The sequence below is a fragment of the Medicago sativa genome, chromosome 6 (genome assembly GCF_051527215.1).
Source record: "Medicago sativa cultivar Bolivia chromosome 6, Bolivia_mono, whole genome shotgun sequence".
In the NCBI taxonomy this organism is placed as follows: domain Eukaryota; kingdom Viridiplantae; phylum Streptophyta; class Magnoliopsida; order Fabales; family Fabaceae; genus Medicago; species Medicago sativa.
Window position 1 is genome coordinate 83,465,339 of NC_140754.1, and position 13,029 is coordinate 83,478,367.

The 13,029-nt window shown below is 29.2% G+C and overlaps 1 protein-coding gene across 1 annotated transcript; it reads left to right on the forward strand.

Annotated features, from left to right (window-relative positions):
- Positions 1-5,618: 5,618 nt before the first annotated feature.
- Positions 5,619-11,509, forward strand: HDG11 (homeodomain GLABROUS 11). Its single transcript, XM_085719295.1, has 11 exons — positions 5,619-5,974; positions 6,403-6,552; positions 6,694-6,811; positions 7,233-7,421; positions 7,964-8,434; positions 8,525-8,626; positions 8,772-8,981; positions 9,065-9,239; positions 9,535-9,800; positions 9,901-9,990; positions 10,405-11,509. The coding sequence occupies exons 2-11, from the start codon at positions 6,416-6,418 to the stop codon at positions 10,825-10,827; spliced, it is 2,181 nt and encodes a 726-aa protein (XP_085575421.1). The 5' UTR covers positions 5,619-5,974; positions 6,403-6,415; the 3' UTR covers positions 10,828-11,509.
- Positions 11,510-13,029: the final 1,520 nt, after the last annotated feature.

The window sequence follows — 13,029 nt, forward strand, 5'->3', positions numbered from 1 at the left end:
ACATAACATATTTTTTTTAAAATAATAATTTTAAAAAGGCTCCATTATTGGAGTTTGCTTTAGGAATCAATATTGATTGAGACGACTTTGACGGTAATAAATTGCGAGTAACTTTTTTTTGACTAAAAATCAATATTGGTTGAGACGACTTTGACGGTAATAAATTGCGAGTCATGAACTTTTTTTTTTGACTAAAAAATGAGCATATTATCATATGCTACAATTGAAAGAAGAAAAAAAATTAGTATTACGTTGAAAACTTATAACAACACTTATTTTGTTATACCCTTAAAAAAAACACTTATTTTGTTATAGGTTATTTTTTCAAACCTAATAACACTTATTTTTCCTTAAAAAAAAAAAAAAAAACACTTATTTTAGGACCGAAGTAGTGTTTGAGAAGGGTGGAACTTGAAATTATCCATTCATGATTCTAGTATAGGTCAAATACCACGCCTGATCCTTTTAGTTTTGACAGAATTTCCAAGTTAGTCCTTTAAGTTTCAAAAGTTTCATTCAGGTCATTTTAGTTTGACAGAATTTCCAATTAGTCCTTAAGTTTCAAAAGTTTCAAATAGGTCTTTTTAGTTGATAAACTATTTCACAGTTACCTCTGCTGTCAATTAATAATTAATTGATGCTGATGTAGCTGTTAAGTAGTTGACTTGGATCAAAACGTTGCCTTTTAAAAGCTCTAGAGTGTCAAAATGTTATGTTTAATCGTCACAAATGATCATTCTAGCATTGTAAATGTAGTTTAATAGTGCTAGAAAGACATTTGTTGCTGTAAATAACTGTCTTTCTAGCACTATAAATGATCATTTGTGACCATTAAACGTAGCGTTTTGACACCCTCAAGCTTATAAAAGGCAGGATTTTGAACCCAGTCAACAACATAACGACTACATCAGCATCAGTTAAATGGAGACTGACGGCAGGGGTAACAGTAAAATAGTTTATCAACTAAAATGACCTATTTGAAACTTAAAGGACTAACTTGGGAATTCTGTCAAACTAAAAGGACCTAATTGAAACTTTCGAAACATAAAGGACTAACTTGAGAATTTTGTCAAACTAGAAGGATCAAAGTGGTATTTGGCCTTCTAGTATATATGCTCAAGTTTTTTATTTATTTCAATTTGGGTTATGTTAACCGGTGCATCCGGGCACTGGTTAAGGAAATCAAAAAAAGAAAGTTTTAAATTAGAAGAAATACTTTTTAGACTTTTAATGAGTTGACTGCACAGGTTCCAATGTAATGTTACTATATATTTGCTTTCATAACCAGTGTCCGGGGGCACCGGTTAATATTACCCTTTTAATTTTTAACAATGACATCATAATCAAGACATTATAACAATGAACTTATTTCACAAAGCATAGCTCAGTTGATAAAAATATTGCAATATCCCTCCAAAAAAAAAATATTGCAATATATATGGGTTGAAGTTCAAACCTCAAATTCCTCCACCTAAGTGAATATCTGGTCATTTGATTACTTAACGAGAAAATAACAAGCCAACTTTAAGAAATTGAAATTGCGGAGTCCCGTCTCACCAAATATATATGCTTAGTGAACATTAAATAGATAAAGAAAATATATCTATAATATTTTCCATTTTTATGTGTAATCACTCGAGTATTGCGAAATCTAAATAGATGATAAACTCTACTAAAAATTTTAATATTGTTGCATATTAAACGGAAATCTATCTATATTATATATAAAGAAAACAACACCTTTCAACTTTTTTGGGCTGGCTTTTTCTTTCTATAAATGTCGTCAATTTTCAATATAAATAACACATGTTACAAATATATAAGAATAAATTTAAATATTAAAAAAAATGTAACAAACACGATTGAAATATATATGTATTTTTTTTTCCTTTATCATTTAAAAAGTGTAACAAATTGGATAAGTATATTTATACTTACATTTTCATTATCCCAATTATACCCTTAAATAATTTTTTTTGTAAGAAAATTGTTGTTGGTGTCATTAAATAAAGAATTTATATTATATTTTTTTGTTATATTGTTGGTGTCATTGAAATAGATAATCATAATTAGTTAAGTTTGTTATAATTTTTTTTTGAAGAAGCTAAATTAACCAACCTAAATTGATATTATAGGCCGAAATTGAACCTGAGACCTTGAGGAGGAACACACTCCCAAGTCCCAAACCAATATCATTAGGCTAACCCAAGTAGGTTAAGTTTGTAATAACTTGAAAGGAACAAACATTTATATTTTTAGTTTGAATCACCCATATAATAGAATTTTTCTTTAAAAAACAAAATCTCGATTGAGTAATACTCCAAAACCTTGTCGCGGTACCATATTTGAGAAGGTACAGATAATCCGGTCGAAATGTGATTTCCCTTTTCTGCTTGTTCTATAATTCTAAAATGTGAAACTTTTCTTTTATTTATTGATATTTGAGACCAATATGCTCATTTCTTTTAATTGCGTACCAACTTTTTGAATATAAATTTTCTTCTTAAGGGGAAAAAAAACCATCACTGCAAGAATAATTGAAAACAAACTATCGTCATCCTCCATCACAAGTTAAAATATATTTTTTCAAGAATTTAGGTTTGTTTAGTTTCTGCAACAAATACAATGTTATTTGTGTACTTTAATTTGACCAGTAAAAAAAAGGTTTGTTTTGTTTGAGTAAATGCTAACATTTATAAAGAGTTGTGACGGTAGCATTTTATTTCTAGTCAAAGAAAAGATAGAAGCATTTTACTTTTATTTGACATAAATAGTGCAAATATTAAAATAAGTGTTTTCTCTATAACTTATATCAATATTTTTTTGACCGTATTTACTATTATACCCCCTCCGTTTCATAATACTTGTCCATTTTGGAGAACAATTTTGTTTCACAATACTTGTCTCTTTCAAGTTTCAATGCAACATTAATTAGTGTCTTTTCAATAATACTCTTGCATATTTATTGCAGAGAGAAAAAAAATAGAATGAAATAATAAATGGTTAAGGGTATTATAGAAAATACACATATAATTTCATCAAAAATAACAAAATTTATTTGGTTTCTTGGTTACTGCAATTTCTCCAAAATGGACATGTATTTTGAAACGGAGGGAGTATGTAATTTATCTTTTATAAAAACAACATAAAAATGTCAAATCAAAAAAATAAATCAATCAAACTTTTAATTTTCTTGTTTTATGTTTTTACTCATTATTTGGAAAAACATTATTAATAGAACATGTAGTATTTGCTGACTGTTACATTTCAAACGATATCTTATACGTTAAGATTATATCTGTAAATGCTGATACCGTAATTAATGATATATATCTTTTTAATTATAATTTTTATCTTTTAGTGATCACAAAACATCTGTAACTTTTTATATGGAGTATTATTTTTTCTTTTTGGTTACAATATATGGAGTATTATACGAAAAGTGTAAATTGTTTTCACCAAGGATGGAAACAGTTAAATACATTATCCTTTACAAATATTTTCTATATTAGAATTTGACTATTTTTTTTTTTTTTTTGCATCAAAAGGATTTGACTATATAAAATAGCGAAAGAGAAAAGATTTTAGACCTTTTTTTTTTTAGGGAAAGATTTTAAACGTTTTCAAATAAGGAAGATTTTAATATTATTTTATACCATAATCGAAATTTTTTTTGTATCAGACAAAGTATCATAATATTTTGAGTGAAATTAATCCATATCTTCAACGTGATTTTATTGACCAAATATGTAATTGCTCATTCACATTTCCAAACTTTCGATTTTAAATTCGAAGTGGTATTTATCTTTGAAACATCATAACTTAATAATCAAGAGATACATATAAATGTAAATGTAATAAACTCAAGCACAAATTCAAATAGTATATTAAATATAGATACAATAAAAATTATTCAATTATATTATTGAAGAACTCAATAATACTTGTTTTGATTTGTACTTTCCTGAAAATTTTGAAGTACTACTTCTTAAAACCCTTCACAAGTGATAAGGTTTTAAAGGATAGAATTAAAATGGTTTTTTAACTACAATTTATTGGAGCTTGAGTTTATTATCAATAACTAAGATAAATAAATATAAATAAGATAAATACACTTGAATGTGTTAAAATATAGAATTACAATTATACTTTCAATTATCCTTTATTATTTAGCGTATTAAGGTTGTGTCGTGGAAATAGTTTATTGGAAAGAATAAATCTGCGCAAGTATTTCATACCATTTTTATGAATGGTTTACGAATTCTATAGATTTTCTTCTTGAGTTAAATAAATAAGATAAATAATAATAAAAAATGTTAAAATAAATAAAATTAAAGGTCCAACTATCGTTTATTATTGAACGTATTAAGGTTGTATCGTAAAAATTATCAATAGGAAAGTCGAAGGCGGCGCAAGTTTATACCTTCTTGAGTTAAATAAATAAGATAAATAATAATTAAAAGTGTTAGCGAATATATAAAATAGGGTAGTGTTAACTTGTGCCCTTGGGGCACAAGTTAAGATTCTAAAAAGGGAATTAAATAATAAATAATATCTTGAAAAGAGGAGATTTTAAATTTCTAGAACATTAAATGCACAATTTCCAACAAAAAGTTTCTATCTTTGATTTCGTAACTTGTGCCTTGAGGGCACAAGTTAACATTTTCCTATAAAATATTATAATTCTAACTATTGTTTATTATTGCGCGAAATAAGATTTTATCATGGAAATAATTCATAAAAAAAGTCAAAAGCGACATGTGTCTGTCATGCCTATCCTATGAATAGTTCATAGATTCTATTATTTTATCATTTAAGAAAGTCGTAAATCATTCTCTCAAACAAAAAGAAAGTCGTAAATCATCTTATCGAGTTTGAGTACGGTTTATACTTTTTTCGAAATATTTTTCTTTTATTACCACAAAATGTTCCTTTTATTCGTCGTAACTTTAAAAAAAATATTATATTAATGTACTATAATTAATTTATATAGACTAAATTAGTTTTTATTTTTTAGAATGAGACTAGAATTTATTTACTCCTTGACCCAAAAAAAAATTTTATTTACTCCATAGTCTATCAAACATGCCCAAAGCCAAAAACTCAATTGACAACAGTTAGTAAAATTGTTACCAAAAACTTGTATCATACTCCCTCCGTATTAGTAAAATGTAAGCAAAAATTAGTCAACAAAAGTTAATGTATCTGGTTCAAAATTTGTACCAGATACATCAACTTATATTAGATATATTCTTGCTTACATTTTGGGACGGTGGAAGTGTGTATCATCCATTGCTAAAATTGAGAAGCAAAAGGAAAAAAAAATGGCACAATTTGGTGTATCGTATTCCTTAACTCCTCCAATAGGACACAAACGTTTGACTTTTAACACACATTGCAACGTGTGTGTATATGACCTTAGTATGCAAAAATTAAAACAGAGAGAGAATTAAGGCACAAACATAAATGATGAAAGAGAAACACATTTTGAGAAAACAAAACAACAACAAAAATGCTTACCTAAGGTTTTTTATGTCATTTCAACCGTTAGTGTTTTATGAAGACCAAAAATCCGGCTATGTCATTTAAGTTAATGGGGGGTACACCCTTTGATTGATGACTGTATCAGTACCACTCTATACTTTTAGAGAGAGAAAATTTAGTAGTAGAGAGAGAGAGAAGACCCTAAAAAAAATGGGGTGATTTTGTATTTTTTCAATATTCTTAGTATTTTTTTTAATAAATATTTTTTGTAGTATAGTGAGAAAGTATAATATGGAGAAAATATCACCTTAAAGTCCCTTCCTTTTCTTTCTCAAACGCTTTAAATTCATTTCCATCAGTTACATTTTCTTTTCAAAACCCTTTGACACACTCACTCACTCATCATTCATCATATATATAAATTTATACCCTTCATTGTGTTTTCTGTATCACATTCATCATTCATACCACAAGGGTGCAAGAGAGAGTGGTGAGAATTTTTTTTTTCTCTCTAATTTTTCTATTTTTTTTTGTATTGAATCATATATATCATAATCATATTGATTCATATATATGATATGATCTTATTCTTCCATTATAAGATTTTTTTTCATTACTCATTGAAACCAAAAATCACGGTAGTAATATCCGTTTCAAAAATATGTAAATTATTTTGTTAATTAATTCTTGTTATTATTCATCATCATATATCACTGCTAAATGTGTGGTGTATTTATGAAAAACCATAGCCATATGCCATAGCCATAGCCATATAGCTATAGAACTAGCCCTTAAAGCTTTTATTCCAACCAAATCACATTCATTCATTTTCTCATAAAAAAGTTTTCATCTTTTTCAATTCCCATCTTTCAAAAACTTTTATTTTTTTCATTTTTCTTAATAGTTTCTTTGCTTCAGAACTTGATCAAAAATGGAGTATCATAGTGGAGCAAGTGGGTCCCCTGGTGATCATCATCACCATCATCACCATGAAGGTTCTTCTGATTCTCAGAGAAGAAAGAAACGTTACCACCGTCACACTGCTAATCAGATTCAAAGGCTTGAAGCGTAAGAGTCATTTTCTTTCTCTTGTTTTGTGTGTTTATTTCTCTCTCTCTCTCTTTCTCTCTTTGTCAACATTAAAAAAAACTTTGTTTTTGCACCATTTTTTTATATATTTTTTATTAACCCTATTTTTTTTTTCTTCAGTATGTTCAAGGAGTGTCCTCATCCTGATGAGAAACAAAGGTTGCAGTTAAGCAGAGAATTAGCTTTGGCTCCTAGACAGATCAAATTTTGGTTTCAGAACAGAAGGACTCAGATGAAGGTCTTATTAATTTTTCTTTTTTAATTTTTTTCTTTAATAAAATAAAGAAACATGAATTAATGAAGGTCTTGTTAGTTTTTCTCATGGTCAAATTGTGTATTTTTTCTGGTTTATTAATTAATGTTTAATTGTGTATTTTTTTATTATTTTCTGGTTTATTAATTAATGTGTAATTGTGTATTTTATATTTATGTTGGTTTATTAATTATTATTATTATAAAGTTTGTGTATTTTTCTGGTTTATTAATTAATGTGTATTTTATTTTTCTATTGTTTTATTAATTATTATTATTATAAAACTTAGGAGAGTTGGGTCCTAGTCTCCTCATGGTCAAAGCTTTATTTGTTTTTTAAATGAAATAAATTATATTATAATAATTATGTGTTATTTTAATTGGATTTTGTGGTTTTGGTTAAACAGGCACAGCATGAAAGAGCTGATAACTGTCAACTAAGGCAAGAGAATGATAAAATAAGATGTGAGAATATAGCTATAAGGGAAGCCCTTAAAAATGTGATCTGCCCCTCTTGTGGTGGTCCTCCAATCAATGATGATTGTTTCTTTGATGAGCAAAAGCTGAGAATTGAAAATGTGCAACTCAAAGAAGAGGTAAAAAATTCATTAACCAAATATTATTAACTTTATTCAAAAGATTTATCTCTTAATTAATTCTCATTTACTTGCATAGTTTTAAAGATTAAATACGATTTTAATCTCTATAAAATTACAATTTTTTAAAGAAGTTCTATAAAATAATTGTTCAATTTTAGTACCTATAAGGACTAAAATTGCACAACATTTATAGGGACTAAACTTTAAAAAGATCGTGATTTTTATAGGAATTAAAAATATATTTAACTCGGTCAATATGTCGTAAACATTTATCTTCTAAACCTTTATCTTGTGGCAAAATGTTGTTGACTCGGTCAAAATTGCATAGACCTCGAAGTTTGCTATTTTTCTGCCGCAATTGCGGTTACGTAGCAAATGAGGTCAACGCAGTCGAAATTTCCGAGACCTCAAAATCCTTTATATTACTGCTGTAATTGCGATTGCGGATTGCAATTTAAAACCATGTTTTATATTTTTAATTTCAATTTACTATGTACTTTTATATGGTTAATTGAAATGGTATTTTTTGAACAATGTAGCTTGATAGAGTATCAAGCATTGCTGCCAAATACATTGGAAGACCAATCACACAGCTTCCACCAGTTGCACCAATTCACATTTCATCATTGGACTTATCAATGGGAAATTTTGGTGGGCATGGAATGGTTGGAGGACCTTCTCTTGATCTTGATCTTCTACCTGGAAGTTCATCAACTATGCAGCATATTCCTTACCAACCAGCTTGTCTTTCTGACATGGAAAAATCTCTCATGTCTGACATTGCATCAAATGCAATGGAAGAGATGATTAGGCTTTTGCAGACTAATGAGCCTCTGTGGATGAAATCAAACTCTGATGGTAAAGATGTTCTTAATCTTGAAAACTATGAGAGGATGTTCCCTAAGACTAATAATCGGTTGAAGAATCCGAATATTCGCATTGAAGCTTCGAGGGATTCTCGTGTTGTTATCATGAATGGCTTAGCTTTGGTTGAAATGTTTATGGATCCAGTAAGTACTTATGCTTGTTCTTTTATCATTTTTTTTTAATTGATAACTTGAATTTAATTAACTTACGAAATTTCACGATTTATTTTTCAGAACCAGTGGATGGCTCTCTTTCCTACCATTGTGACAATGGCAAGGACTATTGAAGTTATCTCTTCTGGAATGATGGGTGGTCCTAGTGGTTCTATGCAACTGGTATGTTAATAACACTAAAAATATTGACATCAGAAAAAATTTCGAGCATTGAATTAGTATGCGATTTTTATGTTTATATTCATGCCGATTTCTATTCAACATTGAATTATCTTAATGCAGTTTTTGTTTGTTTTGAAAATTTTAGATGTATGAGGAGTTGCAAATGCTGTCACCACTTGTTCCTATCAGAGAATTCTACTTCTTGCGTTACTGTACGCAAATTGAGCAAGGTTTATGGGCAATTGTTGATGTTTCCTATGATTTTCCTCATGACAACCAATTTGCTCCTCAATTTCGATGCCATCGTCTTCCATCTGGCTGCTTCATTCAAGACATGCCTAATGGCTACTCCAAGGTAATATAACCTTAGAATCAATACTTTATTAATTTGATTTCATTTCATTGATTCATATTGAGTTACTCTTGTATATTTTATAGGTCACTTGGATTGAACATTTGGAGATTGAAGACAAAAATCCAGTTCATAGGCTTTATAGAAATGCTATCTATAGTGGAGCTGCATTTGGAGCTGAAAGATGGCTCACTACTCTTCAGAGAATGTGTGAAAGGCTTGCTTGTTCTATGGTTTCAGCCACCCGTGATCTCGGTGGAGGTATATATACACATATAATTAACATTGATATTTACAATTTTACATAGTATAGTTTTAAATATATGCAGTCTACAATCACGGTTGCAGCCACGATATAACAGCTTTAGAAGTCTAAGCAACTGCAATCGTGGTTGCATCGGCTGAATTTAGTTGCATTTTACTGCAAGGTTTTTAGCATAACTGCACCTGTAATTTAGAACCATATACATATTTATCAATGTATGAATTTCGATCATATTTATATTTAATTTTCTTGGCTTGTGATCTAAAAGTTGTGTATATCTGAATTTTTCAGCGATTCCATCACCTGAGGGAAAGAGCAGCATGATGAAGCTAGCACAAAGGATGGTAACTAATTTCTGTGCAAGCATAAGTGCATCAGCTAGTCATAGATGGACCACACTTTCAGCTTTGAATGAGGGAGTCAGAGTTACTGTTAGGAAAAGTACTGAGCTTGGTCAGCCTAGTGGTGTTGTGCTATGTGCAGCTACTACCATTTGGCTACCTCTCCCTCCACAAACTGTTTTCAATTTCTTCAAAGATGAAAGGAAAAGATCACAGGTTTGTCATATACTTTAATTAAATTTTGATTTGATTCTATGACCTTAGGATGAAATGTTTTTTTATTAATTTTTGTATTTTTTTTTTTGTTTTTGTTTAGTGGGATGTTCTTTCTAATGGAAATGCTGTTCAAGAAGTTGCTCATATTGCAAATGGTTCTCACCCTGGCAACTCCATCTCTGTGCTTAGGGTAAGACTTGCTTCCTCCATTTTATTTATTTTTTATCCACTTTGTTTTCAATCGGTGAGAGGATGATCCTCGGCACAATTATAACATTGCCGCCTTGTGACCCTGAGGTCACGTGTTCAAATTCTGGAAACAGTCTCTCCTCTAGCAGGAGTAAGACCGAGTACATGTTTGCCGCTTGACACAGTGGTCACGAGTTCAAATCCTGGAAACAGTCTCTCCTCTAGCAGGAGAAAGACCGAGTACATGTGCCCTCCTTATACGTGTGAGCGTTCATGTACTCGGCCCATTTTTTAGTTGCAACGTGTTTTTCAAAAGTTGTAACAAAAGTATTTTTCAAAAGTATTTTTAGTTGCCCTAGTTCGCCGGATTTAATTTCGATTCTAATGTATTTTTGTGAATTTTCAAATGTAATAGGCTTTCAACACAAGTCAAAACAACATGTTGATACTTCAAGAAAGCTGTGTGGATTCATCAGGTTCAATTGTAGTCTATTGTCCAATTGAATTAACATCAATGAATGTAGCAATGAGTGGTGAAGACACTTCCCACATTCCAGTAACACCTTCAGGTTTCACAATCACTTCTGATGGAAACACACTTGATAACAATAACAATCTTCAAGGAAGTGGTAATGTTAATGCTGATGGAGCATCAACAAGCTCAAACCTAGGGAACAATGGTGGAAGTGGAGGATCATTGATAACAGTTGCATTCCAAATAATGGTTAGTAGTTTACCATCTGCTAAACTTAACATGGAGTCTGTTGCAACTGTTAATGGACTTATTGGTGAGACTGTCCAACACATCAAAGCTGCTTTAAATTGCCCTAGTTCTTGATGCTAAAAAAAAAACTTGATCAAGTTTTTTTTTTAGTATTATTAATTAGGGTTTCAGAACCTGAGGATTTTATTTTGTGCTGGTGGAGGTAATCAATATGGAGGGAGAAGTAAAGTGTTTTGAAGTTTAAGTTAGTTGAGGGACTTGAATGCTTTCTCATCAAGACATTGATTCACAAAGACTTGCTATAAATTATTTACTGCTATGTTGCTGCTCCTGTTGGTGTTGCTGGTAGAGCTGTATTTTGGTTTCAAAAAAGGGTTCATTACATTTCACACCAACTACCAATTTTTATTTTTATTTAGTTTTTAAGGTTATAATAACTATTTTAATTTTTAAGGTACTTTATGTGTAAGGTTACATTTTATTTACTTTTTTAGTTTTTTTTTTATTTTGGTTTGTTATGATTTGAACCACAAAAGTTTAGGCGAGTTGGGTCTCGGATACTATACCCTGACCGAAGTCATAGCTTTTGTTGGTTTTTATAGAAGAGGGAGTCAAGATCGCACCATACTTGGTCATTTCCTACTCTACAATCTTAGATGAGCCATGAAAAATGTGTATGGTTCGGGCATTGACTTCTTGTGGCAGAGACTTTATTATTCATAATTTATTGTTGCTTTCATGAATGACATTTTGGTTGTAATAACTCTTGCTATCTTATTTTTCTCTCTTGATAGTATTTATTGGTGTTGTGAGAATACAAAATGGAAAATTTGTGTATGATGTAAGATTAAGATGTTAGGGAGGATTTAAAGATCATAGAAACTGCTGACTCGAAAATTTAATTAAAAAACTAGAAATACAAAATAAATGTATTGTCCTAGGATTGAACTGCAGCGTTTTAGAATTTACATGTATATGTGATTAAATCAGTACTAGTAAAACACTTTCTTTTTGGGTTTTGAATACACTTTTTTTCCGGTTATTAACACAATTTCTTTGTGATTATTAATGAAATGTGATATTTTGTCAAAAAACACACTCTTTTGTTTATAGGAGTCATATGAATCTTATTAATTTCTTTGTTATTGTGAAATGATGCTCACTATAATCATATTGAGCACATATAAATCTGGTGGCATTCATGTATTCCAACCAAAAAGACTGCTGCAAATGGTGCATTTTTAGCGATGCTTATTAGGCTTCATAAATCTTATAAAAAAATATTGGCCAAATACCTCCCTGGGTCCTTTAAGTTTCAAGTTTGTAACAGATAGGTCCTTTAAGTTTTTTAGGTAACAGATAGGTCCTTTAAGTTTCTAAGGTTTCAGATAGGTCCTTTAAGTTTCGAGTTTGTTTCAGATAGGTCCTTCATATCAACTCCGTTAAGGACCTATCTGAAACTTTAGAAACTTAAAGGACCTATCTGTTACCTAAAAAACTTAAAGGACCTATCTGTTACAAACATGAAACTTAAAGGACCCAGAGAGGTATTTGGCCAAAAATATTCTTTTGACAAATCTTATAAAAAAAGTTATTATTATTATTATTATTATTATTATTATTATTATTATTATTATTATTATTATTATTATTATTATTATTATTATTATTATTATTATTATTATTATTATTATTATTATGTAACTTGTATAGGAGTATTTTTATGAATTTATTTATCCTGTGAACTTATATTTTATTTTTTATTTAATTTATACCGTTTTAAATTATTATTTTTATTATATTAGTCAAAATTATTAGTCAAAATTATTTTTATAATTTTCTGTGATATTTTTTTTGAAATAAATCACAGCTTAAAACATAAGCAAATAAGAAAATTATTACTTAGAAATACTTGTTGTGATATTGTGCAATGTTTTTTTTACTCAAAAGTCAAATATATTTTTTGACTGTAAAGTCAATTATATTACTTTTTTTTGAGGAATTATTAAGTATAGCTTGTACTCCAATTCAAAAAATGAATATGAGATGGGATATTTAATATTTTAGATAAGAAAAATTACATTTATTACATATTAATTTTATAGTACATTAAATATTTAATATAATTAATGAATAAAACAAAATGTAATTTAATGCATACCACACTTTAAATTGAATTGATTAACAAGAAAATTAATACCATTAAATTGAAAATATTTTTTCCATTAAAACCAAATGATATTTAATCTTACATTACACCTTTCTACAAAGTGGGTCAGGGATTTTATACAAAGAGGGTGTAGAGGAGGCAGATAT

Bases quoted from the DNA above. Each gene is read 5' to 3' on its own strand.
- HDG11 (XM_085719295.1), top strand. From the start codon at position 6,416: ATGGAGTATCATAGTGGAGCAAGTGGGTCCCCTGGTGATCATCATCAC. The intron at 7,422-7,963 runs GTAAAAAATTCA...TGAACAATGTAG, and splicing joins ATGTGCAACTCAAAGAAGAG to CTTGATAGAGTATCAAGCAT. The intron at 9,801-9,900 runs GTTTGTCATATA...GTTTTTGTTTAG, and splicing joins ATGAAAGGAAAAGATCACAG to TGGGATGTTCTTTCTAATGG.